This window comes from Dryobates pubescens, chromosome 32 (assembly GCF_014839835.1).
Source record: "Dryobates pubescens isolate bDryPub1 chromosome 32, bDryPub1.pri, whole genome shotgun sequence".
In the NCBI taxonomy this organism is placed as follows: Eukaryota; Metazoa; Chordata; class Aves; order Piciformes; family Picidae; genus Dryobates; species Dryobates pubescens.
This window is the reverse complement of record NC_071643.1, coordinates 5,040,972-5,068,494: the sequence shown is the minus strand read 5'-3', so window position 1 is coordinate 5,068,494 and position 27,523 is coordinate 5,040,972. Positions and strand designations below refer to the sequence as shown.

At 43.3% G+C, this 27,523-nt stretch overlaps 2 protein-coding genes across 2 annotated transcripts in view; one reads left to right on the top strand and one right to left on the bottom strand.

Annotated features, from left to right (window-relative positions):
* OPA1 (OPA1 mitochondrial dynamin like GTPase) overlaps nt 1-17,834 on the bottom strand; it is a 64,788-nt gene extending 46,954 nt beyond the window's left edge. Inside the window, exons 1-7 of the mRNA XM_054175579.1 lie at nt 17,670-17,834; nt 14,674-14,992; nt 13,679-13,775; nt 12,426-12,533; nt 11,231-11,284; nt 10,090-10,157; nt 4,732-4,842 (exon numbers count right to left, since the gene is read on the bottom strand). Coding sequence (XP_054031554.1) covers nt 4,732-4,842; nt 10,090-10,157; nt 11,231-11,284; nt 12,426-12,533; nt 13,679-13,775; nt 14,674-14,992; nt 17,670-17,698 — 786 coding nt within the window. The 5' untranslated portion in view covers nt 17,699-17,834. The remainder of the gene's footprint in view (nt 1-4,731; nt 4,843-10,089; nt 10,158-11,230; nt 11,285-12,425; nt 12,534-13,678; nt 13,776-14,673; nt 14,993-17,669) is intronic.
* A 2,425-nt stretch (nt 17,835-20,259) lies between these two features.
* The window catches only part of LOC104307647 (probable cation-transporting ATPase 13A4), a 53,761-nt gene continuing 46,497 nt past the window's right edge, over nt 20,260-27,523 (top strand). Inside the window, exon 1 of the mRNA XM_009908730.2 lies at nt 20,260-20,458. Within this exon, the coding sequence (XP_009907032.2) occupies nt 20,396-20,458 (63 nt within the window). The 5' untranslated portion in view covers nt 20,260-20,395. The remainder of the gene's footprint in view (nt 20,459-27,523) is intronic.

Here is a 27,523-nt window from a genome sequence, read left to right as displayed (position 1 = left end):
CCTGGAGGTGTTTAAGAGCAGGCTGGCTGAGGCTCTGGCCAGCCTGATCTAGTGTGAGGTGTCCCTGCCAATGGCTGGGGGGTTGGAACTAGATGATCCTTGTCGTCCCTTCAAACCCTGACTGATACTATGATGAGAGGCTGAGGGAGCTGGGGTAGCTTAGCCTGGAGGAGACTCAGGGGTGACCTTACTGCTCTCTACAACTACCTGAAGGGAGGTTGTAGACAGGCAGAGGTTGGTCTCTTCTCCCAGGCAGCCAGCACCAGAACAAGAGGACACAGTCTCAGGCTGCACCAGGGGAGGTTTAGGCTGGATGTTAGGAAGAAGTTCTACACAGAGAGAGTGATTGCCCATTGGGATGGGCTGCCCAGGGAGGTGGTGGAGTCACCATCATTGAAGGTATTCAGGAGGAGACTTGATGGGGTGCTTGGTGCCATGGGTTAGTTGATTAGGTGGTGTTGGATTGGGTGATGGGTTGGACGCGATGATCTTGAAGGTCTCTTCCAATCTGGTCTATTCTATTCTACTATTTGCTTTTGAGACTTACAATCCTAAGCATGCATTCACAGCTTCATAGATTGTAGTTAGCCAGGAGAGTCTTGAAGGATTATTTTTAGATTCTTTGATTGACATTAAAAATTAGGATACTATAATATGAAACATTTTGAATATAATCAGGTCAGGCAATCAGAGCCACTCTCAAATATTCTTAAAACAGCTTCATCAAGATGTAATAAAACAGTTGTTCAAAACAATCCCTGTCTAATAGCACAAAGATGAAAGCATAAATGGTGCAATACAAATTCAGGTTAGGTTTTTAATCTTGTTTGGTTTCACATAGCAGCTAACTGATGAAATACTAAACTAAAAAGAACCAATAATCTAAACAATTATTGCAAGAATTATACAGGGGAGTTCCAATAGTTAAATAAATCTCATATGACATTGACAATTCAAGTTAACTTCATACCAAGAAGCACATCAACCAACACAGCTGTCATTTGGACACAGATCAATGCAGTCACTGTCATTTCACAGCAGTTGTTACAGATTAAACAATAAAACACTCCAGTTATTTAGTGGTTGGTATTACTTAGCCATTCAGCCTGTAACATACAGGATTGTGCTGGCACTTTACAGAAAGCAATCCAAGATGACACTTCCATTTATGGGCAATCATTCATCAGGTGCAAGATAAACTGAGGTAAACTGATTTGCTTTTCATTAATTCAGTTACAGCAAAAGTGCATCAGAAGCAGGGTTAGTTTAGCAGACAGCTGGATGCATGTAGCCACAAGGCAGTATATGTAAATAAACATTACATATACACCCTTTAAAACACCTCAGAGACTAGAAGGGAAAATAAAAATAGAATGGCAATGAGAACGATGTGGAGAGTCAGAAGCAGCAAGAACATAAAGGAAAGGAAAACAAAGTGGTTCTGTGTGCTACAGATTTGCAAAGCAGTTAACATTTGCCCACTCTGCTCTTAAGGAAGCTGTTCCTGAAAGTCCTTTTGGGGCCTCGATGCAACTTTGAAGCACACGCTCACAGGCAGATCACCTCTAAGCACATGGGCACTGTTTGTCCTCAACACTACTCTTACATTAAACACAGCGAGCAAAAATATTGCTCACAGCTACACGTTGCAAGATCTAAAGGAAAGAATTATCTAGCACTAGATGATCGACTCTAACACAGACAATTAGGTTAGTTATATGAAAAACAGCAAACAGCTCTGGACCTCTGTGTATGCTTCAGCATTTGGCTCAAGTGTGCTCTGAATGTCAGTACCTACAGCAGTTTGAACATATAATTTGTAACAGTGCTAAAAAAGTAAGTTGCAGATAAAACCTAAAGCTATCCTAACAACTCCTAACAGTCCTGGCACTTATCTATGATTTCTACCCAGACACAGAGAAATTACAAATGAACTACTAAAACCTCTCTATATAGACACAGCCATTTTTCTTTAATCCATTTCAACAAGGTTTGTACATCAAGATTCCTGCTTTGCTCATTTCCACCACAGAGTTATGAGAGAAGAAAAGTGTAGGGCCATTTCCAATCAGGGGTTCCTGCAGACAAAGATGCAGATACCCATTTGCTGTGATCACCAGAAGCTCCTTACAGTTACTCATTTTGCACAGTGGATGCTTTCCAACACCCTTTGGCACACACTGTGTAAAAGAAGTATGTGCCTACAAGGACTCAGCACCTTTGAAAGCAGAGTTATTGGTTCTGTATGTTCTCTAACCAGACTGTAAGACTAATCATCCACACAGCTACAATGATTTCCACTAACATTAAGGAAAACACCAAGTCCCAGACTTGTAAGAAGCAGCCAAGACTTAACAGATGATACTGCTAAAGATTTACCAAAAGGATGACAAATAATTAAATAAAGCTATAGGAAACAACCACATTTTTGTTTAAAATAGTCTCTTAGTGACTATTTTAATAGTGACTTCTTTCTCACTACTATTTACATCTGAACTAGATTTAATATTGAGCAATGTAATTACAATAGAAAGTGAACAAGTGGATTGGGCAACGTAACTTCCAAGAATGGAAGTGGCCTTGCAGTATGTGAAGGGGGCCTACAAGAAAGCCTGGAGGGGACTTTTCAGGAGGGCTCGTGGCAGTAGGATGAGAGGGAAAGGCTTTAAACTTCAGGAAGGGAGATTTAGCCTGGATATTAGAAAGAAATTCTTTACAGTGAGGGTGGTGAGACACTAGAACAGGTCAGCCAGGGAGGTTGTGGATGCCTCCTCCCTGAGGGTGTTCAAGGCCTTGAGCAGCCTGGTCTAGCAGATCTCCCTGCTCATGGCAGTGGGGGTGGAACCAGGTGATCTTTAAGATCTCTTCCAACCTAAACTATTCTATGAATCTATGAACTCTATATTCTCCAGTAGACAGGCAAGCAAACCAAACCAGTTAAAAAATAAAACAAAATTAGTTTATGCCCTGTCCAAAGGGCATGCAATGACAGTCACAAATTCTTCTTCCAAAGGAGAACTTGGATCCATGATTAAAATCCTGAAGTTACATCCTCATACAACGCTGCCACAGAATGCTCAATTAAAACTTTGTTTATGTGAGGGCCAGTTTGACTTTCAACATTCAGAAAGCACAGAGCACCCACCCTGGAGGACAGGACAACAGTGCAAAGACAGCCCTTTCACAGGGCTTGGGAATTGTGGAGTGAGTTGCAAGAAAATACTAACAAGGTAGAACTTCAATCAGAAACAAATGTAATATCAAGTTCATTTTTCCCCCTGACTGCCTTTATGAGGCTGAGACATTTATATATGCCTTTCCAGAAATGTTCACATCTTGGTACTTCTGATCATAAACTTTAAGCTCCTGTTCCATACTCCATACTGTATACAATCTGACAGAAGCTGAAGGCATTATATATATTAAAAAGAAGAGTAACTGAACAATTAGAGAATATTCAGACCATTGAAGCCATCTTTACTCTTCTACTGCCACACCTATCTGGAAGGAAATGAACAGTTATAGAACAAACCTTGACAGAAAATGTCAAATAATTGCATTTCTGTTGCATTCCATTATACAACACCTAGATTCATAACTGATGACAGAACATATCAGGGTTATTTAAAATCCAGACAGAGTATTAATAAGTTAAATTTGAAACATGAATTATGAGGGGAAAACAAAGCCTTTTACTACCTTTTTTTCCCCCTTAATTAAAAGAAGATGAAGAGTTTACAGAATGGCCAGGGGCTGCAACTCTTAAAACAAAAAGGTGACATGGCAAGAAAGTAAAACAGTAAAATATTAAAGTTTAAAATGCTACTATAGTTTCAGAAAGTAGTGATTTCCTCTGCTGTCAGACTAAAGAACATCACACTTGCAGCTATGCAACTGTCCAAAAGTTTAATTCACATTTCCTGTGTTCCTCCTTCTGTGGGAGACACCTTCAAATGTACAGGAGATTCTCAAGCTCTGTATTCAGTGCTCAGTTCCAAAGTTGTTGAAAAGTACAAGTGATCAGGAAAATTTTGGGAGGCCACAGAAGCAACCACCAAAGCAGCGTGGTTAAGAGTTGTGAACCAATTCAGGCTATTTCAATTGTCTATTCAGGCTGCATCTCTAATTAATCTCAGCCATATAATGATGAATGAAATGATTTGACCTTAAGTAAAATGATATGCAGATGCTCAATCACCAGAGCACATCAGTACAGACTGTGCTTTAAGAGGAAAAACAAAGGAGCACCTCTGATGAATACACACCACACACTGTTATTTAAAGTAGCATTTGATTGCCTGTGCAAAACTGCTTCTGAGGAGCTGCTGTCATTTTCAGATTGGTAACAGTATAAGGCAGGAAAAATGTTCCCAGAGATAAACTGCCTGTTAGTAGCTACACTCTTACAAGACAGAGCTACCACAAGCAAGCACCAGCAGAGACAGACTTGACTTCCTTAAACGTGTTTTTAATACAGAAATTTAATCAACAGTTGATAGAGACAGAGAAAATACACTTTCAAAGTGGCACAACTTATCTGTTCTGCTTCTAACCTCCTGTTTTAAACTCCACGTGGTTAAATTGAAACAGGACTATACACCCCTAGTGAAGTTGGCTGCAAGAATTATTTAGGCCCATGATTGAATTAGTTAGATTTCTCCAGCTCAAATGTAGAAGGCTGAAACATTTGATTAGTGTGATTACAGTACATATTGTCCCTTAAGCCATCACCTTTCTCTTCTGCTGGGAAGACCCCATGTTATATTGGCCAGTAGCTCTGCGTGCTTCCTCTTCATGCTGCTGGATTTGTTGTTGTAACAGAATGAGTTCACCAAGCAGGCCCTGCCATGAGTTTACAATAGAAAGGAGAGGAAAAATTGGGGGTGTAAGGAGAACAAAGTTAAACCAAAGGGCACGACAAAGACAGATGAAAAACAAGTATGAATGGGTCAGTTCAAACCAAACCGAAATTTCATTAGCAAGATTAATTGCTAGCTAGCTGGGAATGGATACAGCCACCAGAAACATTGTGCAAATCCAGGGAGAACAACACAATACATATCTAGTTACATTTTATAATCACATTTGGCTTTACCTAAGCACCCACATCTTAAACAAAAACCCCAAACCATTGACCACCCTGTTTTTAAAATATTCTCCAAAGTTGCAGGATTGAATTCATTTCAATCAGCATTATCAGAAGTAGCTGCCATTTTCCACAACTTAACCATGCATGTATTGAAAAAGAGTTTGGGATATGCAATGCAAAGCTGTGCACAACAGCTAAGAGACCCAACTTTGTCAGTAAAGCTTCTCATTTTGTTCTTATTGCCAGCAATGCAGGCGGTTTCTAGAGAGATAATTTCGGGTTGGACACAAGGCTCTTGAAGGTCTCGTCCAACCTGGTTTATTCTATTCTAGTCTTCAAATCATGAGAAGCAAAGTAGTTTCTAGAGCATAAAGAAGGAAAAAGCCTCTCCACTTTTGCAGAGTTCAAATCCATGCTATCATAATCCTTCCTCATCAGTTCAAAATCCCTCTAGCTTGATGTTTACGCCTCTACTTTTTCATCACATCCACCGAGCTGAGTTCTCCCCTCACTCCACATCAAATACTCTTGAAATGGCAAAGCCCTCTTTCAAAACTGGTTTAAAGATCCTATGTCAGCATATGCAGTGGAACTGTAAGTACAATTTATTTTAGACAATGTGGACAAAAAGGTTCTATATAAAGCTCTTTAAAAAAAACCAAACTCCATGTTCTAAGAAATCATTCAGTGAAATGAAACTTACAAATGCTTTTCAGGAACCAAAGCAAAGCCTGAAACAGAACTTTGATGAACCAATCCAAGACATCCCCCAGCAAGTTACACATCTTTTTGCATGGAATACACACACAGGCATGTACACATAAGGATCAACAACACAGGAGAGAATGGATAAAAGAAGAGAGACAATCAAATGACCCAAGAGAAACATTTGCCAAATGGTGATTAAACATGTCAAGGAGGGGAAAAAAATTCTTCATATTTGTATTTTACTGAACCCCTTTAAGATTTAACAGATTTATATACTGCCAGACTAGCAAATGCATCAGAGCTATGCCAAGAACTCAGGCAAAACAAGATTTAATTTCTACACAGCAGCAAGGAGAGAGAGCCTCATGGCTACACTTTATACAAGAGGAACAGTGGTGGTATTTTGCAAACAGGGAAACTCTCAGGATGGCCTGACACAGACCCTTTAAACATTATGCTGTGGGTTAAGAAAATACAAGAAAAATCACCAAATCAAACATGCCAAGAAGGTCCTTCAGCATTTAAATAGGAGCTGTAACAAGACTTGATACGGTGCTTGGTTGCATGGTTTAGTTGATTAGGTGGGTTGGATAATAGGTTGGATGCGATGATCTCAAAGGTCTCTTCCAACCTGGCCTATTCTATTCTATTCTATTCTAAATGTTCCTTACACAACAGGCCCTTCCAGAGAAGGATGATCAGAGGGCTGGAGCACCTCTCCTATGTAGACAGACAGAGAGTTGGGGCTATCCATTCTGGAGAAGAAAAGGCTCCCAGGAGACTTTATTGTGGCCTTTCAGTTATCTGAAAAGGGGCCAACAAGAAAGCTGGAGAGGGACTTTTTAGGGTGTTGGGTAGTGATAGAACTAGGGGAATGGATGCAAGCTAGGGGAGATTTAGATTAGACATTAGGAAGAAGTTCTTCCCCATGAGGGTGGTGAGACACTGGACCAGGTTGCCCAGGGAGGTGGTAGAAGCCTCATCCCTGGAGGTTCTTAAGGCCAGGCTGGATGTGGCTGTGAGCAACCTGATGTAGAGTGAGGTGTTCCTGGCCATAGCAGGGGGGTTGGAACTGGATGATCCTTGAGGTCCCTTCCAACCCTAACAATTCAATGATTCTATGATAATACCCAGACAGGCATGAACCAAGACACAAACTAAAATGCTTACATCTTTAGGCTACTGGACACTACTATTTTCATCTCTGAAAAACCTAAATCATTCCAGCGTAAAGAACTTTATCTGGGGGAAAAAAACCCAACATTGATCAACTGCTGGGATTTCAAAACTCAAGTTATTTACAAACATTATATTCTTACTTTCATTATCAAAGAATCACAGAATCACCAAGGTTGGAAGAGACCCAAAGATCATCAAGTCCAACCTGTCACCACAGACCCCACGACTAAACCACGGCACCAAGTGCCAGAGACAATGTAAAGGAGAATAACACTGGTTGGCAAACACAGTGCCACAAGCTCTGCAAAGTTATCAGGAGAGTCTGGATGCACAATAAAAGAAAAGGCAAAACAAGTTGTGACATCTGTACTGCATGTGCTCTGAAAAACTTGACATTATTTGACATTAAAAGTTAATATGCTGTATTTCAGCTGAGTACCTCCCCAAGGTAAAACTTCCCCACTGAAGTGTCTGTGTCCAGTTTTCACAAGCAACCAAAGCCCTGTTCCTCTGAAGGCAGAGAAATCAATTGCTGAGAATGTTGAATGTGTCAGTTTTTAGCCAGAGTGCTTATAGTATGAAACTGGGAATTAAGTTGGGGATATAATGGTGTTATGAAGAGAACAGAGAACATTCTGGCAACTTCTCTGTGTCACTTGGAAGGAAAACAAACAAATGAGAATGTTTAAAAAGAGATAAATCCAAGTCAAGTGACATTCCTTACTAAAGCCTTTTCTCCACTTGCCAGCAGTAGCTGGAGTAGAACTGTGCTGCTGCTTCTGCCAGCTGAAGGCAGCCCTGTGCAGCCTACACACTGATGAATCCTCGACAGTTTCTTCAAGGCATGAGAATTCATTGAAGCACCAAAGGCAGAGGGAGTCCTGTGTGCTTGGTTTTGAATTATTCATCTGACTTCTGTATCCCAAATCAATACCTCAGTCACATTCTTCAAGTCTGCTTTATCACAGTGGACTTTCTTTCAAAACGAGGCTGAGCTTTGGAATCTGTTTGCTTTAATGGGAAGCTGAAACTTCAGGGAGGTTTTTGGGAGACAGACAACAGTGCAGGATAATTGTCTAAGAAGGCAACATTGACATTTCAAGTGCAAATGTCTGAACTAGTCCCACATATATAATACATGAAAACAGTTTATTATGCTCTAGCTTTTATAACTCTCTTCTTTTTCTCCAGTAACAAAATTCCTTATTTAATCCAAGTAGAAACAGATTTAAGCTCCATTTAGTTCAGCTGCTTATCTGAACACTCCACTAATTTTGGTTTCATTAGCTTTAAAAAACACCAACCCCAACCTTTTGCATTAAATGAGAGATTATGAAATGAACACATTAGCTGGCAAGAAGCAGGACAGCCTGATTTGGTGTTGGGGACGACATGTGCTCTCTCAAAGTCATCTTGCAAACTTGGCTGGTTTCTCAAGTCACTCTACAAGAAGCTTTGAGAGACTTGTCCAAGGATTGTACCAAATAACAAACAGTTCCACAGAACACTCCTCCCAATGAGAATTCCTAGACCAGTTAACTCATCTTCCCACAGTGAAACAAAGAAAGCCAACCCATCAGATACATCTGATACCACTCTACAGCACTTTATACATCCATACAATCACAATTCTTCAACTAGTATTGGCTGGCAGCAGAAAGCATTGAATGAAAGAAGGCCACCCAGCCTATTGTCTTGAGAAGAGCACTTTTGCTTGGCAACAAGCTGATTATGCTTTGGTAGGTATTCACATGTGCCTTGTTTGCAATGCTATGACCAAAATCTATTGTTAATTATGTCAACCATATAAATCAGCAAGCCAAGAGTTTCTAAGCCTAACACATTGGGTATAATTGGAATAAAAATGAGTACAGCCAACTAGATTTTCCAAATCATACTGATTTAATAAAGGCTGGATCATTTTCCAGACCACAAGTTTGGTTGGCAACATTTAAATGCAGTTGTCACTGCGTCCAAATCGAAGCAGACTAAGTGTTAGTGGTATTACTGGTCTCCAGTAAAAACCTCAGTTAATTTGGTTATCAAAGACAATACACTGAGTTGGCCACTTCTTCACAAATCAATAGCCAAACCTTTCTTTATGCTTTAAATGGGAAACCTGTGCAAAGCAATCACTCACAAGAAAATGCAGCAACTGATATGGGCAGTTTACTGACGCAGGGGAAACAAAAAGCTCCTTTAATTCTCACCACTGCTATCAAAAGTGAGCTTTGTACAGGCTTCACTGTATCTTGCTGTGCAGAATTAATGCAGAATAAATGTATACATGCCTGCATATACAGAAATGTCTTGTGTGCAAAAGCTCCAGTTCAGAGTTCAGACACTTTCAGTTGTTGAAATAAATGTGTAATAATTGACAATTTCCCCCAAATATGTTGGTTTCCCCTCCAGTTTTTAAAGAAGACTTAAAAATATACACAGGAAAAATGAAAAACCCTTTAAAGAATGAACACCATGACAATTCAGGAACTTAAAGAGAAGTTAAGATCTACCACTCATGAAAGCAAAAGAAATTAAACTTCACCACCTTCAATGAATCAAAATTAAATAATCAAGAAAAATGCCCAAAACTTTGAGTTGCCAAAATACAGTAACATTGCTTTCCAGAAGCTGGTATCAAAAAATGTTATGGATGCTTTATCTAAATGAAGGAAGCAAAAAGATAAACTGCTTTAAGCAAACAAACATTAAGGCAGAAATCCTTAAGGAAGAATCACCCCTCTGAAAAACGCCTACAGAAACGAAGTTGCAAGCAGAAATGCTTCAATATAAAACCTAAGTCAACTTCAGTAACAAGCTCAAGTGCCACTAAGAACATGCCAACACACCTAAAATTATATTCCCCCTACAAACCAATTCCCTGAAGGGGGCAATTCCTGAATTTTTTTGATGTCTGCCTGTTATATCCTCATAGCAAAATGTTCCTGTCACTTTACTCTTTACAGATTAAAAGCAATAATGCATGCACAAGTCATTCAGTCTCACTGATAAATTCTAGCCCAGCTGCTTCAAAAGACATCTGCAACTAGCTACTGAAGCAATTGCAATTAGCTGTCACCAAGACAATTTTAGATTTGCAAGAGAGTAATTACCTTCTTGAACTGTTTGTCATTGTCATATCCCTGGTCAGTAGCTCTGAATGCTGTTTCTCCTGGAGAACCTAGGATGTAATTACAGAGAGCCTTTATAGCAGGCAAACTTAAAAAGCCTCCTGCTACCTTGACTCTAAAATTAGTTTCCACACCTATGAATGATTAACTCAACAACCTTTGATGTTCCTATGAAAAATGATTTGCCTCAAGAAACTGAAAAAGAAATTCAGTTTAAAACTCAGCTGAATATGTTGCACCTAACCTGAGACTCAGCTTAGTTACATGACAAGGCAGCTTCAGTTAGAATACTCAAGTTCTGAAAATATTCTGAAGTTAATTATTTCTGACAGACATGAAAGGGTAACACAAATTCCACTGGTGTTATTGTAATGAGGAAAAGAAATCCCTGCTGTAACAACATAGGTTTGCAAAACAGGCTTCTGGAAAATGCTCAGAATTAAAAGCATCTTCTAAGGACTGGGGCTGAGGAAAGCAACTCTTCACCTATCAGCTTTTTAGGGGAGGATCTAAGTGTTTTTACATCATTGGAAAGTATTTTGGCCACTCAATTCAGGAAGGACAGGGAACTGCTTGAAAGAGTCAAGTGCAGAACCGTAAGGATGCTGGAGAGAGCAGAACAACTCCCTTACGAAGAAAGGCCGGAGGAGCTTGGAGAAGAGGAGCCTGAGGGGTGACCTCATTCATGTTTATAAAGATGTGAAGGGTGAGTATTAGAAAGGTGGAGCCAGGCTCTTCTCAGAGATGCCCAATGGTAGCACAAAGGGTGCAAGCTGGAGGAGGTTCCATGGGAACATAAGGGAAAACTTTTTCACTGTGAGGGTGACAAAACACTGGAACAGGCTGCCCCGTGAGGCTGTGGAGTCTATTTCTCTGCAGACATTCAAAACCTGCCTGGATGTGCTCATGTATGACCTACCCTAGGTGATTCTGCCCTGGCAGGGGAGTTAGCCTGGATGCTCTTTTGAGGTCCCTTCCAACCCCTAACATCCTGTGATTCCTAATTCAGTATCTAATTGCTGTGAATAGCTGTGTTTATGTTGACATTCACTCCTCTTAGCAGTGTTTCAACAGATCGTTTTAAAGAGGCAGGTTAAGGGCAGTAAAAAGGGCTTTTACACACCTAACAACAGAAGTAGATCAGAAGCTCCTATGACTTCACTAACCAAATTGTAACCTGTGAAAAATCAGCAGAAGAGGGGAAATACAAATTATAAACACAAACCAAAATGCAAAACAAAGATGAGGGATCTTTGTCTCACTGGGGGACCACGCAATTACACATGGCAATTATGCCCCTGGGACTATGGTAACAAATACCAGAGGACACCTCACAATACCAGTCAAAACCACCACAACTTTAAACAGCCAAAATACATAGGAGATTGTAATCTACTTGTCCCTGCATTGAACTTGATTCCTACTTGAGTGCTTGCCGAGTTTCTAAGATAACTACACCAGCTCTGCCATTGAGAGTGTTTTACAAAACTGAAAACACACTTCTTACACACATGGAGACAGAAATATTTTCAAACACACTTCATGTTACACCTCCTGAATACAAATTTATGTAGTTTGATAGTTATTAAGATAGGCAATAATCTTGTACTTCATTACAGGAATGCCTGGATGAGGTTTTGAGCTGTGTCGATTAGCAAGTTAGAGACGATGATGATGAAATCCATCATTTTTAGATCTAAAAGGCCCACTGATCAAAAAAGTCCTATTTCAGTCTCTCAAAAACTGAAAATTATGGAGCCTACTACTACCTGGACATGCTTGAATTGACAAACCAACCCCTTGTCTGCTGTGAAGGACTTAGTACTCCCAGCTACTCCTTTGAAACTCAACCCCTACCTAAGCTAAACCTTGAGCCCAGTCCTTCTGGAGCTCTGTCCAGGTGGAAAATATAATGCAACACAAAATAAGACCTTCATTATGAATCCCTTACTTCACATTTGCAACATTAAGAACCACCATTGACTGTGAAATTGGCCAGTGCTGCTCTCACCTGCTCCAAATCCCAGCTGGACGTGTTCAGCCTCTACGCCTTGCTGAACAAACTTAAGCTTTCCCTCTCTTTGTTCAGAGTTGCAGGAGAATTTCAGTTTTCTCTTCAGAATCACTTTTTGGTTCTCTGTACTTGCTACTAGAATTCTTGCTTTTGAAAATACATGACACTTACCTGTGTCCATCACACTTTCAGGAGAGACACTCAGTGAAAAGGCATTTTCAGGATCCTAAGGACACACCTGTAACCTCATCGTGTGATTGATTATGCTTCCAAAACTAAAACTAAGCTGAAAAATTGTTCTCACCAGGAGAAAAAAATCCTTTCAGGGAAGCAAGGCTCTCTCCAATCTTGTCAAAGTCAGGCAGAAGTTTGGCAAGGTCATCTGCATCAGGAAGGGCTTTGATAAGTTTTTCTAGGGGGAAAAAAAAGAGTACAACAGATCATGAGGAAGGGTTTTTTATCCTGGTAATTGCTGTGAACAAAAATGGCAGTTTCAGGACTTGGCTTTTTCTTTCCTTTTTCTTTTTTTCCATACAGAATGGGAAGAGTTTCTTTTTCACATGTACCTCCCCCTACTGGAGTTGGGAAAGATTATCAGCTCTGAAAAACCCAACTGCTCTTGTTTTTTTTTCAGACTTTGTACTTCCTGGTAAGTTGGCTGCCTCAGGTGCTTTAGATCTGTCTAAAACTTGGTGCTGCATTTCACCACATTTCATGCATTACTCTCTCACACACTTTGTAGAGCCCATTTGAAGATTGCATGACATTTACTAGGCACAGCTCTTGGAAATTTAAAGCAAGCCAGTTTTGTAACCCTTTAAAATACCCTGAGCTTATTAGCTTGAAAATCAAATGTAGTGCTCATTAGAAATAAAATACCTGTCTCACTTATGCAGCCTCTGCTTTTATCCATGCAAGGCTCATTCATGGAGTAAAACCTTCCCAACTTAAAAAGAAACCCCTCAACTGAAAAAGCCACCACCTTACCACCCTGCACATAAGAAGAATTAACTAGTTGGGGTTTAGATTTCTACCTTTCACCTGAAAATGTGCAAAACCCCTACTGTAACCAGAGAACATAATCTATCATTTTCAATTTCTTCTGTATCTCCAAGATCATTTCATACACAGGCAGGCTCACTGTTCTGCATTTTCAGTTGATCTTTTACTCATAAATAGCTAAAATATGTATATTTTTTTACTTTCAAATGTCATTCATGTAGAAAGAAAGAGGTTTGGCACATAGTCCCATGAAAACCTGTATAAATCCCCTTGACCCTGCTGCAACTCTCCTTTCAACAAGGGAACCATATGGCCATAGGAAAGGCCCAAGCACATTCCTAAGTGAAAGGATGAATTATGGAGTATCAATGCTAAACAGTGCTTCCTTTCTTCCTACAAAACACCAACACAAATACCTTGGCAAGACACACACCAAACTCTGCTAACACAAGTTCAGAGCACAGCTCTAAAGCTACTACTGGAGAGAAGCACTGAGCACCCAAGCCCTTATAATGAAGTCTTTGGATTAAAGTAACATTTTAGCTTTTGTGATACCAAAGTCAATATGTTCATCAAGCTCCCAAAAGAAGTCAGGAACAATCCACTTATATTCATCCAGATCTGGCATCATGTCCTTCCATTGATCATATGTCTAATGCAAACAAGAAAGGAAAAACAAACAGCAGAAACAGAAGAAGAAATGTAGGCACAAAACCATATGAACAATCTGTTGAAAACTAATACCTATATATAAAACATTATAATATTTCTTAGATAGGATATTTAAATGTCAACAGTATGCCCAGGTGGCCAAGAAAGCCCATGGTATCCTGGCTTGGATTAGAAACACTGTGGCCAGCAGGGACAGGGAGGTGATCATCCCCCTGTGCTCAGCCCTGGTGAGGCCACACCTCGAGTGTTTTGTTCTGGGCCCCTCACCACAAGAAGGACATTGAGGTGCTGGAGCATGTCCAGAGAAGGGCAATGAGGCTGCTGAAGGGCCTGGAGGAGCATCTGAGGGAGCTGGGGTTGATCAGTCTGGAGAAGAGGAGGATGAGGGGAGACTTCATTGCTCTCTACAACTACCTAAGAGCAGGTTGGAGCGAGGAGGGAGCAGCCTCTTCTCCTTGGTGTCAATTGACAGGACCAGAGGAAAGGGTTTCAAGCTGCACCAGGGGAGGTTCAGGCTGGATGACAGGAAATACTGCTTCAGTGAAAGGGTTCTCTAACACTGGAATGATCTGCCCAGGGCAATGCTGGAGTCACCATCCCTAGAGGGGTTTAAGCAGTGTGTGGACCTGGCACTGGGGGACATGGTTTAGTGACAACCCTTCAGTGCTGAGTCAAAGGTTGGACTGGATGATGTTTGACCAGATGTATTCTCTCTGATACTGCTTGGATCTTGCAAAATCTATGCTAGGTCTCCAACCAATCTGTATTCCATATTTGCTCATCTTTACTGTCATTAGCTAAGCAAACAATGAAATACCGTTATTTTCGTGGCTCTACCAAGAACTGAGACAAAAAGAAATAAACCAGCTTGCAAGTACCTTCTTAGCTGTATAACCACCACCTACAGCAGATCCCAGTATGAGATAGCGAATTTTGAGAAGCCTTGATGCCAGCCTAGCGAGCCAAAAGTTCCTGTGGGACTGGTATCCGTATCGGACACTTAAAAGTTTTGCTTTGCGCAGGGGGAGACGATTCAGAGAAGAGAACTGCTGGAGGGATATCCTTAATTGAGGCCTGGGAAACTTGGAACTTGGGTGGTAGGGATGATGTATGCTTCGGGAAGCAAGATGCAGGTTTGGAAGTGGTGTTCTTCGTTTGATTCCATAGCTCCTGTTTGCTAGGCTCCGGCAGATGACACTGAAAGGAAGAGAGAAAATCTCTTAAGTACCAGAGTCCCTCTGCACACCAGAAACTCAATAACCTCCTTAGAAGCAATTCACATCACCTTTGAGCTGGTTACAGATAAATTAGAACAGAACAGGTTGGTAGAGACCTTCGAGATCATCGCATCCAGCCTATCATCCAACACCACCTAATCATCTAAACCATGCAACCAAGCACCCTATCAAGTCTCCTCCTAAACACCTCCAGTGATGGTGACTACACCACCTCCCCAGGCAGCCCATTCCAATGGGCAATCACTCTCTCTGTGTAGAATTTCTTCCTAACCTCCAGCCTAAACCTCCCCTGGTGCAGCTTGAGACTGTGTCCTCTTGTTCTGGTGCTGGTTGCCTGGGAGAAGAGACCAGTTCCTACCTGGCTACAACCTCCCTTCAGGTAGTTAGAGCAAGAAGGTCTCCCCTGAGCCTCCTCTAATTAAGAGCATCATTCTGCAGGTACAATTTCCAGCTATCCAGAGAGACCTTATCACTCTCTACAACTACCAGAAGGGAGGTTGTAGCCAGGTGGGGGTTGGTCTCTTCTCCCAGGCAACCAGCACCAGAACGAGAGGACAGAGTCTCAAGCTGCACCAGGGGAAATTTAGGCTCAAGGTGAGGAGAAAGTTCTTCCCAGAGAGAAAGACATGGCAATCACCTCTTCTAAGGCAATGCTGTGCCAGGGGAGATTTAGGCTGATGCTAGGAAGAAATTCTTCACAGCAAGAGAAATTTGCCATTGGAATGGACTACCCAGGGAGGTAGTGGAGTCCCCATCCCTGAAGGTGTTCAAAAAAGGATTGGATGTGGCACTTGAAGCCATGGTTTAGTTGTCAGGAGGTGTTAGGTAATAGGTTGGCCTTGATGACATGATCTATGACAGGCATAATCTTAATGTCCAAAGAAGCTTTGACTTTGTTATAAAAGCACTTTTGACTCAGGAATTGAGCATTGGGAAGACAAGAGGACACAGTCTCAAGCTGCACCAGGGGAGGTTTAGGCTGGATGTTAGGAAGAAGTTCTTCACAGGAAGAGTGACTGGCCATTGGAATGTGCTGCCCAGGGAGGTGGTGGAGTCACCATCACTGGAGGTGTTTAGGAGGGGACTGGATGAGGCACTTTGTGCCATGGTTTAGTTGATTAGATAGTGTTGGGTGATAGGTTGGACTTGATGATCTTGAAGGTCTTCTCAACCTGGTCTATTCTATTCAATTCAATTCTATTCCATTCTATTCCATTCACAAGTTAAAAATCGGAATCATGGGAATTGAGACAGTTTCTCCCAGTTCTCTATGTTTAGAAATTTCCTTTACTGCAATGGAAATTTAAAACAAGGGGGAACTCCACTGTCTGTTAGGAAAGTCCTTGTTCATAAAAGTCACTACAATTTTGAAGGGTATTCCCTTGTTGCTATACCAAACTATTCAGAAGGCTGTGCCTTTGCAATAACAAACTTAGTATCTAGAAAGAGAAGAATAAGCAGGAGTAGAATAGTTCCTGAAGCTGTAAGAAGTTTCTCCTCTTTGACATGGAATTACAAGAGGCTCAGAAATGTAACCACAGACAGCAGCAGTACAAGAGTAGCTACATAAAAACAACAACAACAAGCAGTGCCTCCACACCAGAAAATATTTGCACTGAAAAGTGCAGTTAAACTGAAAAGACTGCCAAAACAATGCTATTAAATGAAGTATTTAGTGAGTTCCAAAACCTGAAGCCTCTGGAAAGCTGCTTCAAAGAACAAGGAGAAAAATCAGCCTTCCAGACATGACTAGCTCTGTCATTAGAGCCTGCCTGATTACAGATCTGCAACCTGACTGCTCTTGCATGGCCATGAGATTATAGATAACTTGTGAAAAAGAGAAAATGTGGCCTGTTGCTGTCAACAGCTAAGTATTCCACCTGGAAGCCTAAAACTATTGTTCCAGTTTAAGAGTTCAAAAAAAATCCCCTCTTCTGCTGGGGTAAAATTTTCTTTAAGTAACACTTTTAATAGCTGTGACTGCAAAGCAGTCTTTCCAACATACCCCAACAAAAAGCAGCATTTTCTTTCTCACTTGGAACCAGACAACACTTACTGCCCTACTGCTGCTCCCAAATCTGTTAGGGAACATTTGAGACTACCGGCCACTCGGTTTCACTGCTCCCGTCTGGAACGGTGCAGAGGAATGGTGAAAAACAAGAGGAACATAAGGCAGCTGCTGAAGAAAGCCAACGTCTGGACCACAAAGGCGTTCCGAGCTCCCTAGGGCGGGGAGGCAGGAAACGCAGCCCCAGGGGATCTGAAGGATGGAGGATTTCCCTGCCTAGGAGCAGCAGTTTCACCCCAGCAGGCCCCATGCTCATCCCTATGCCATTCACACGTACACCCCTACCTTGCACCCCGAACCGCTGTGCGGCTCTGGCCTCCCCCGCCGGCAGCTCCGGTCCCACCGGTGCCCAAGGCCTGCTCAGCCGGCAGCAGGTTACAACGAACACGGCGCCCGAAGCAGAGGCCTCAAGATCGGAACAGACCGGAGAGGGCCGCGGCTCTGGCCGCCGCTCAACCCGCACTGCCGCTGCCCTCCCGCGGGGACCGGGCCCGCCGGCGGCCCTCCGCGCCCGCCCTGACCCCTGCCACAGCTCGCCCCGACCCCTGCCACGGCCCGCCCCGCTCACCAAGCCGCTGCCGCTCGCGTCCGCCACATCCTCACGACCGGGAAGCTCCTGAAGGAGCCGCCCGCAGCGCGGCCGCCGGTCGGGGCTCCGGCGCCCCGGGCTGCAGCGGGCAAGGGCAGGTAGAGCCGCGGCGGCCACGGACTGACGGAGCCGCTGCCGCCGCTTCCGGACAGCGCGGTCCGCTGCAGCCGGCCCGGCTCGAAACTGCGCCTCCCCGCGCTAAGGTTCCGAGCGCGGCAGCGGCGGCCGGGAGGGAACGATTTGAGGCGGACCTCTTTCAAATTGCTCCATGCTTTGCCCGAGTGTGGTCGATGTATTGATCGAGCCGTCGGAGTTAGTGAAAGCAGGCACATTCAGCATCATCACATGCAAATATCTTCCCTTCCCAACCTCTTGCCGATGAAATACTCCAGTCCTAACTATGAGCCGTGTCAGCACAAAACCTCTCATTATTATTTCGCCCTTAAACAATCAACTTGTGCCAAAAAAAAATTAAATCCATTTTAATTTCCCGATGATGTTACAACAACAGAATAGCAAACAGGTATTTCCCCACAATATACTGGATCTGCGGTGTCTGCTCAGAGAGCAGAGACACTCAATTTGACTCTGTAGTATGAACACTTTAATTCGTTTTTATCGTTGGGCTGAATGAAATGATTTAAGGTTGTTGATCCTAAAGAAAAAGGAGGCTGAGGGGACGCCTGACAACAGTTTTCAAGCACATAAATTCTAGCGGCACTCAAGCAGGAAATTATATTCTTTATGTCTACTGTGGAGAGAATTAACTTGTAAGAAGTATTCACCTCTCTTCCCTTGCAGCCCATGGTTTTTGACTCCTTTCTTGCTTTCCTCTGTGCTGTACTGTGGACTGTCGCCAGCTTCCTTCTTGATATGCCCAGAAGTGCCTTAGTTAAGCAGGAAAAGAGATTTGGGGTGTTTATAGGTTAAGCTGCTCTTCATAGAGTGGGATTTTTCAGGGCAAAATAAGTTGCATGAGGTTGATACAACACTTTTTTTCACGACTACAACACATTTTCAGGACTGAGATAAAAGTTCTAGGGATGAGGTAAGCCACACAGCTTTGTCAGTTGCTTGCTGTTAGATTTATTTATTCATAAATGTAAGGGACTATCTGTGTTTTACATCTCACCTGTGCTTTTGTGTTTTAACTTAACCAGTTACTTTTTTTTGTTAGTTATATCAAAGTACTTCAACTGAATAATAAGAATGATGGTGCTTGGTAGGACGTGATGCAAATAACTGGATCTATTTAGGAACTAGTCTGCCATTCTTCCTTTGAACAGTAGAGAGCAATATATAACTAAAGGTTCTAATGCAGGGTAGAGGTGAGGTCTTTAGAGGAGTTTCCTACTGGAGGGGCTGAACCTGCTTGAGTAAATGAACACATTCCACCACCTTCCTTGGTTCTGGCTTAACAGATTTTGCTGGAAATGATGAATGTTTTCCACCTGGTCTGTGCTTGAGTCATGTGATAAACAATGGGCAGCTTTTCTTCTCCTGATTAACCTAGCTCCCCCATTTTCTCTTCTTTGTTCCCTGCATTTCTCCCATTTCAGTTTCTCTGAGCCTGCCCACAGCAAGATAGGCAGTGGTCTTTCCTGGTGCTTGAGATGTCCGAGGCTTGCCATGGGGAAGCAAAATGCTGATGAATAGGAACTAACTTGGCACCTCTTGCTGTGTTTCAGTCACCCTAGAAATAATACTCTAGTTTCCTTAACATACTTGCTGGAAGAGCAGGTTTGCCTCTCTTGACCTCATTCCTCAGATATTTTGTGTGTTAACTTCTTAAAAAGTAGCAAAGGACGAGGAACTAGCAAGGAAAATGAGGGTGAGTCACAAGAGTAATAAACAAATACAACCTGATGGTAACAATAAAATAATAACTTAAAAAAAAAAATAGAACTAAAAAAAATAACAGAGGTGAGCAAGCCCTCAGTGCTGTGTTTCTGCCAATTTCCTTTTGGCACTGATTTGCAGGTAAGAGACGTTTGTACCCAGCTCTATGACACCACTGAGGAACTTCAGTGTCCCTCAGGAGTGAATAACCTCAGTGATGTTTCCCAATGAAGTCAGAAGACATTCTGTGATCACATTTTTAGTCATAAATAAAAGTATTGGTTACTGATCCCACATGGGTGGATCCTGACACACAGCTCCTAAATCCACCTGTGCAAACTGGGGCCCCTGTTTCCAATGCCAGAGCTGGAGGTTTATCTCCAAGGCATGTATGGGGAGCACAGCTGGACACTTACTTCAGGCTGGTTGCTATGTGTTAACAACCACAAAGCCTATTTTACTTCTTGTTTGGATACACTTCTGATTCCATAGTCTCTCAAAGAAAAACATTCCCTCTTGCCCTCCCCTGAAAGCTGCATACCAACAGCACTTGCTTGCACCTGAGTTATGATCCACTGCCGTATTGTGGCAAACACTTGTAAGGTCTCACTTTTTCTTTCTTGCAGTGTCTTTGAGTGAATTTTCCTCACACCCTCACAGTTGCAAAACTACAACAACAAATGAAAGGAGGAGGGATGAAAGCTACCTGCAAACCCCACAGAGAGGGAGGAGCTCCAAACTTCACACATCAGCAGAGTTACAAGGAAGGTGTGTACTTAGAACACTTCCTCAATGTGGAGGTTCAAGCACACAACCCTGGAGGTCTGTGCTGAGGGTGTTCTAGAAGATCTCCAGAAGGTGATTCCATGGGAGAAAATCCTGCCAAAAACCATTATGCACAGCTTAACCAGGGAGAAGAGAATGAAATGGTGAGTCTTATCTCTCTCTGTCTTTCTCTACTTGGAGCAGAAGATGTCACGTGCTGTGCAATAAAAATCTGTAGTCTTTAATTGAGTTATGGATAGTGGGGAAATAGCAGAAAGGTATGGTTAGAATGGGAAATTGCCCTCTTTTTTTTGGCAGAAGGCAAGTGGTATGTGTCCACTGGATTTAACTGGTTATCCCTTCCATCAGGGGATGGCTTGGCAGATTGTCGATGTGGCATTATAAATCGGGATGGAGGTGACCCCACCTGGAGTACTGTATCCAGTTCTGGAGCCCCTATTACAAGAAGGATATGGAGGTGCTGGAGCATGTCCAGAGAAGGGCCACGAGGATGAACAGAGGGCTGGAGCTCCTCTCCTACAAGGACAGACTGAGGGAGTTGGGGCTGTTCGGTCTGGAGAAGAGAAGGCTCTGAGGAGACCTTCTTGTGGCCTTCCAGTATCTGAAGAGGGCTACAAGAAAGCTGGGGAGGGACTTTCTAGGGTGTCAGGTGGTGATAGGACTAGGGGCAATGGAACAAAACTAGAAGTGGGTACATTCAGATTGGATGTTAGGAAGAAGTTGTTCCCCATGAGGGTGGAGAGACACTGGCATAGGTTGCCCAGGGAGGTAGTAGAAGCCTCATCCCTAGAAGTTTTTAAGGGCAAGCTGAATGTAGCTGTGAGCAGTCTGCTGTAGTGTGAGATGTCCCTGCCCATGGTAGGGAGCTTAGAACTGGATGATCCTTGAGGTCCCTTCCAACCGTAGCAATTCAATGATTCTATAATACCCAGACAGGTATGAACCAAGGCACAAACTAAAATGTTTACATCTTTAGGCTATTGGACACTGCTATTTTCATCTCTGAAAAACCTAAATCATTCCAGTGCAAAACTGTATTTAAAGAACCTGATCTAGTGTGAGGTGTCCCTGCCCATGGCAGTGGAGTTGGACCTGGGTGAGCCTTGAGGCCCCTTCCAACCTTAACAATTCTATGATTCTATCAACTTGAGGGATGGGCCAGAGCAGTGTTCCCAGCAATTTGTCAGCTGAATCTCTAGACTCAATTTCAGTTAGATAAGGGCTGGGAACCTTGGCTCTCTCCAGAACATCAACACATGTGATGTGTTATGTTTGCATAAATCATTTGCAAATGCATTCTGTTGAGCTGGCACTATGATTCCAGCCTGAGTGAGTCTCTGTATGAAGCTTTTCTCTAAATACAGAACTACTTGATTTTATTCCTAAATTACTTTCCCCCTCTATTTTTCTTTGTGCAGAACTACTATATTTTCCCCCCCTCCCCAGAGTTTCCCAGGGGAAGGTCTGTTTACACACATTCTGTAACATATGGAAATAAGCCCTTTGTGTACATGAAATATCTGATCTGCTGCATGGTGCTTCTCCTACATAGTAACCTCAGTGCAGAAGTGCAGTAAATTTGGTGCTTCTTAGCTGCTTTGGCCTTACTGAGTGTTATGGATCAGCTGTTCACCACATTCATTCTGTCCACTTAACAGATTCTGCTGCAGATGCTAGCCCCATGATGCAGCTGTACAGTTCTCATTCATGTCTGGTAAATGCAGTGCTTCTTGCAAGCACTTCTGTGCTGCAGAAGTGCTTCTCCGTGCTGCAGAGCTCTGCTGTGAGTATGTGGAGGATTTCTGGCTGTACACCAGCCCCAGCAAATCTAATGAAACACAGTCACTTACAAGCTGACATGACTATTCACTTCCAGAAATCCTGGAGAAAGCTTCCAAATCCACACAGTGAGAATTCTGTTTTAGTGAAAAGAGACCACATCATGGCAAAGCACGGAGCTTTGTTATCCCTAGATAAAAAGGGGGATTTTCAGCCAGGTTTCCAAGGAAGGAGATGTCATCTTCTGCGTAATGCAAACCTGAGTAATGTGAGATGTGCTGGGGAGTGCAGTAGAGTCATCCAGCAGGGTGCAATGAGCACTGCAGGAAGTGCAAGGCGCTGGCTCTGCGGGTGGGGACTAATTACCCCAGTGCAATGCAGAGCCCGACTCGCTCTGCCGCGAGTTACTAAACTTCCTGGCAGCACCCCGCTCCTGGCTCTAGCCCTGGTGCTGATGTGCCACTGCACCCCAGCTCCAAACAGCTGATGGTTTTGTGTCTGTGCTCCACCCTGCCCTTCTCCTTCTAGGACCATAAACACCCTGTCATTCTCTTCCCACTACTGTCACTAGCAGTGCCAGAACCGAGCCTGAGCTAATTAGATTCAAGTGGGGCTGTCTGGTGCCGTGTAGAGCCACACTGTTGCACCCTGCATGTCCACTTCCAGACACCCAAGCTGTACTTGCATGGAGCCAGCTATCCCAGGAATGTTCTTGTTTCTCACCAGTATCATACTCATCACACGTGCTGTGAGTCCAGTGCTCAGGATGATTCTGCACTGCACATCTGAGGTTTTCCATGCACAGTTGCATGTACAGTGCTGAGCTGGTCTGTGCTGGGTATCTGGCAGTTGCCATGTTCTCTGTGCCTGCAGTGAGCATAAGCAGTGCTCATTTACCTAGGGTTCCCAAGTGAAAAATCACAGGAAAAAAGCCTGATAAAAGAAGCTGAGCAGTAGGTGCAATTACAGCCATAGCCAAGCTGTGCCAGATTTGCTAGGTGTGGATGTGTCTTTGTTACATAGCCATAAGAGAGAAAAAAAGCTTACAGGTATGAGAGAGAGGGAAATATCTATGAGGGTGTCTAAGGTACTGTAAGAGGATGAGGGGAAAAAAATCAATATGTGTATACAAAGAGAGAACAGCTTGTGTGTGTGTTTGTGTGAAAGAGTGAAAGAATCATACAGTCACAGAATCAACAAGGTTGGAAAAGACCTCAAAGATCATCAAGTCCAACCTGTCACCACAGACCTCATGACTACTAGACCATGGCACCAAGTGCCACGTCCAATCCCCTCTTGAGCACCTCCAGGGATGGGGACTCCACCACCTCCCTGGGCAGCACATTCCAATGGCTGAAACTAACATGCAGAAACTAACATGCAGGTGAATAAGCTGTGAAAAAAGAGCCACAGAAAGCTGGGTTTAAGAAGAAGAGAAAAGGAGAGTACCTGAGCTAAAAGAGACTTATGAGCAGACATTCTTTCTTTGTTAAAAATACATGTTTTAAGCTGCTGTCCCTGGCACCTGATGGCTCATTAATACTGCAACCTTTATTTTTTTGTTGTTTTGCTTTTAAATTCTAGGCCCCCCAAAATGTTTTGTTTTCCCCCACCCCCAACATTATTTTCTACAGTCAGTTTAATCCACATGAACCAAATTACCAGCAAGCAATACCTGACTTCTCAGACTAGATCATATCATTTGGTGTAATAACTTAACAGCTGTCATTGAGCAGGTGCCAGTTCTTCCAGAGTAAAGCATTTCAAGTGATTTTCAACTCATGCAAAGTAGTTAATTTGGGCTGTGGTCATGCAGGGATATCCTGGGTAGAGCTGGTTGTCCATTTTGGTGGGGCAAGTTGGGGAGCTCTAATGAGAAGAGAGAGGCTTCTAAGTTTTCTTCACTGTTTTCATTTCTTGGTATAGCTGAGATGCTAGATAGCCCTGCATTGAAGAACATGCACTCAGACATAGGAAATCCTTGTATAGATCTTTGGGATTGCTCAACGTGGCTAGAGCATATTTGCTGGGATGAGAGTTCACTCTCAGGGTACCCAGATCAAACTTAGTGAAGTATATCAAGAGCATGTCCAGTTCTGGGCCCCTCAGTTAAGGAAAGATGTTGAGTTGCTGGAATGTGTCCAGAGAAGGGCAACAAATGTGGTGAGGGGTTTGAAGCACAGCCCTGTGAGGAGAGGCTGAGGGAGCTGGGGTTTGCTTAGCCTGGAGAAGAGGAGGCTCAGGGGAGACCTTCTTGCTCTCTGCAGCTACCTGAAGGGAGATTGTAGCCAGGTGGGGGTTGGTCTCTTCTCCCAGGCACCCACCACCAGAACAAGAGGAGACAGTCTCAAGCTGCAGCAGGGGAGGTTTAGGCTGGATGTTAGGAAGAAGTTCTTCACAGAAAGAGAGACTAACCATTGGAATCACTGTTGAAGTAAAACAAAGGAAGAGAGGAAGGTTTGCCAAGTGAGTGCAGACTCTAAATCAAAGCTCCATGAATCTGTGCCCTCTCTGTTGTCTCACATCCAGGATCCTTCATTTCTGGTTTTGGTGCTCTACTGCACAACAATTCACTCCAGCTTCTCAGCTCCAGGTGGTTGCTTTGCTGTTAGGGTGGTATGAGTCTTCTCCTGCAGCTCCCATTCCAGTCCATGGTGCCCTCCACGTGTTCACCTTTCTCTGCTTCTAACCAGAAGCACAGACTTCAACAGGCTGCTGCTTCGGGAAGGATTTGCCAGAAGCCTGTGTTCCCCAGTTGCTTGTGTCCAAAGGAATGGGACAGCTGGTGCCCCCCAGTTTTCTGCTGCATATTGGCAACTGTCTGCCTCATTTGGGCTGCCCAAATTCTGAAGGGCACCTGAGGCAGGAATTTTATATACTGTGAGCCTGAAGAACTTAACTCTTAAAATTAAAATAGAACATGAAAGGCACAACCTTGATCTTAATGGAACAATAGTGAATGGTGCCCGTGGTTTCAGAGGGAACAGTGTGGAGGGGGGGAAAGCTCTGATGAAACAGATTGTGGCTGGTAAGAATGAGATTCAGTTATTAAATTCCTTGTGAATCTTAACCGGTCTTTCAAGTCTAATCCTATTATCTGTTGTTATAGCAACAGGGTGTTTGTAACAGGGTACCTGGTGACTGGGTTGCTCAGAAATACGATAGCTCACAGCCACTCTTCAGGCTCCATGCTGGTAACTATAGGTCTTGTTTTCACTGCAGAAAAAGTTACCTGAACTTGTTTGACTCTTGCACTTAAATTCTGCTGTGCAGGTGACTTGGTAATTGCAGGCAAATTTTCTTTTAAACACAGGCAGCAAAGACTCACTGGACACTGAAGTGATAGACCCTTGAGTGCTGGTTTTGTATGATTGTCAAAGCAGCTAAGAACCTTTCTTGCCACAAGCACATTTTCTACCTGCTGAGCACAGAATCGTGGAATCACAGAAGCACAGAAACATTCAAGTTGGAAGAGACCCTCAGGATCACCAAGTCCAACCCAGAGCCTTGCTCTACAAGGGGCACCCCTAAACCATATCACCAAGCACCACATCCAAACAGCCATTAAACACATCCAGGGTTGGTGACTCCACCACCTCCCTGGGCAGCTCATTCTGTGATCACTCTTTCTGTGAAAAGAAACTTTCCTACTGTCCAGTCTAAACCTACCCAGTTGTAGCTTGAGGCCATTCCCTGTTGTCTCATCACTAATTACCTGTGAGAAGAGATCAGCACCAGCCTCTCTACAATGTCCTTTCAGGTAGCTGTAGAGAGCAATGTGGTCTCTGGCAGCTTTTTCTGCCCAATATTCCATGGTCCCTTTCTAGAGCCTTCACTCACAAGTTTTGCTTCAGCCAGTGTTCTGGCTGTTGGAGTCTCAAGAGAAAAGGGATGCTAACAGATGGGGAAGCAAAGTTTGACAACACACTGCATCTTACCACAACTCAGTCTGCAGAGATGAGATAAGCCCTGCATACCAGCCTCCTTTGTAAGCAGTGCTACCTCCTGTGAGATCTTGGGCTTGGACTGGATGACCTTTAGAGGTCCCTTCCAACCCAAACCATTCTTTGACAAGCCTTATGGGTAGGTGATCTTAGCTTTATTGTCTCTTACCCTGGTGCCCTCAAGAACCCAGGTTAATTGGCTGTGTAATGTTGTATATGCCAAATGCATGCAGTGAGCCCTAAAAACCTGGTTTGGGTTTTTAGGGCCAGTACAACACCGTACTGACAACTAACAACACAGTAGAAAAGTTGTCAAGCTACAGATCTGTGCTCACCAGACCCATCTTCAAAAGAAAAAGCCGTCTACAGTAGCACAGCCTCTCTGTGCAAGGAAATATAACCCAGAAAGAGTTATTCTCCTTTCCACAGTAGCATAAAACCTCCCTGACCATTGGAATGGGCTGCCCAGGGAGGTGGTGGAGTCGCCATCCCTGGAGGTGTTCAAGGGGAGATTGGATGTGGCACTTGGTGCCATGGTCTAGTTGTGAAGTCTGTTGGGACAGGTTGGACTTGATGATCCTTGGGGTCTCTTCCAACCTTAGTTATACTGTGATACTGTGATACTGTGATGTTCTTACTGGTGACATCGGCACCAAGATGTCTGTCAGTCTTACAAAGGTATTAAACGATAGTGGACACGAGTTTCCTTGGAGAGCTTTGTAGTATAGACCCAGAGCATCCTGAACAAGCTTGAAAAATTTCTAAACCCCAATTAGTGCAAGACATTAACATGGCTAGAAAAAAACCTGCTGAAAAACCTGCATCATGTGTGCTCCTGTTCTTTGTGCACAGTATGGATACATCTCTTGTGGGTCGGAGAGGAACTTTTTGGAGGAGGGGGAAAAGATAATTAGAGAATCACAGAATCACCAAGGTTGGAAGAGACCTCAAAGATCATCAAGTCCAACCTGTCACCCAACACCTCATGACTAAACCATGGCACCAAGTGCCACGTCCAGTCCCCTTTTGAACACCTCTAGGGATGGGGACTCCACCACCTCCCTGGCCAGCACATTCCAATGGCTAATAACTCTCTCTGGGAAGAACTTTCTCCTCACCTCCAACTTAAAACTCCCCTGGTGCAGCTTGAGACTGTGTCCTCTTGTTCTGGTGCTAGTTGCCTGGGAGAAGAGACCAACCCCCTCCTGGCTACAACCTCCCTTCAGGTAGTTGTAGACAGCAAGAAGGTCTCCCCTGAGCCTCCTCTTCTCCAGGCTAAACAACCCCAGCTCCCTCAGCCTCTCGTTGACTTATTTGACAAGTGAGAAGTGTTTGTACTAACACTGTTTCAGTTTCAACAAGGAGTTGAAACCATTTCTTGGTTTAATGAATGCAGCATTCATTGCTATTGTACTTCCAGCTGAAGGCACAGGGTCACATGAAAACACCTCAACCTAACAGAACATTTTGTTCTAAAGTTAAGTA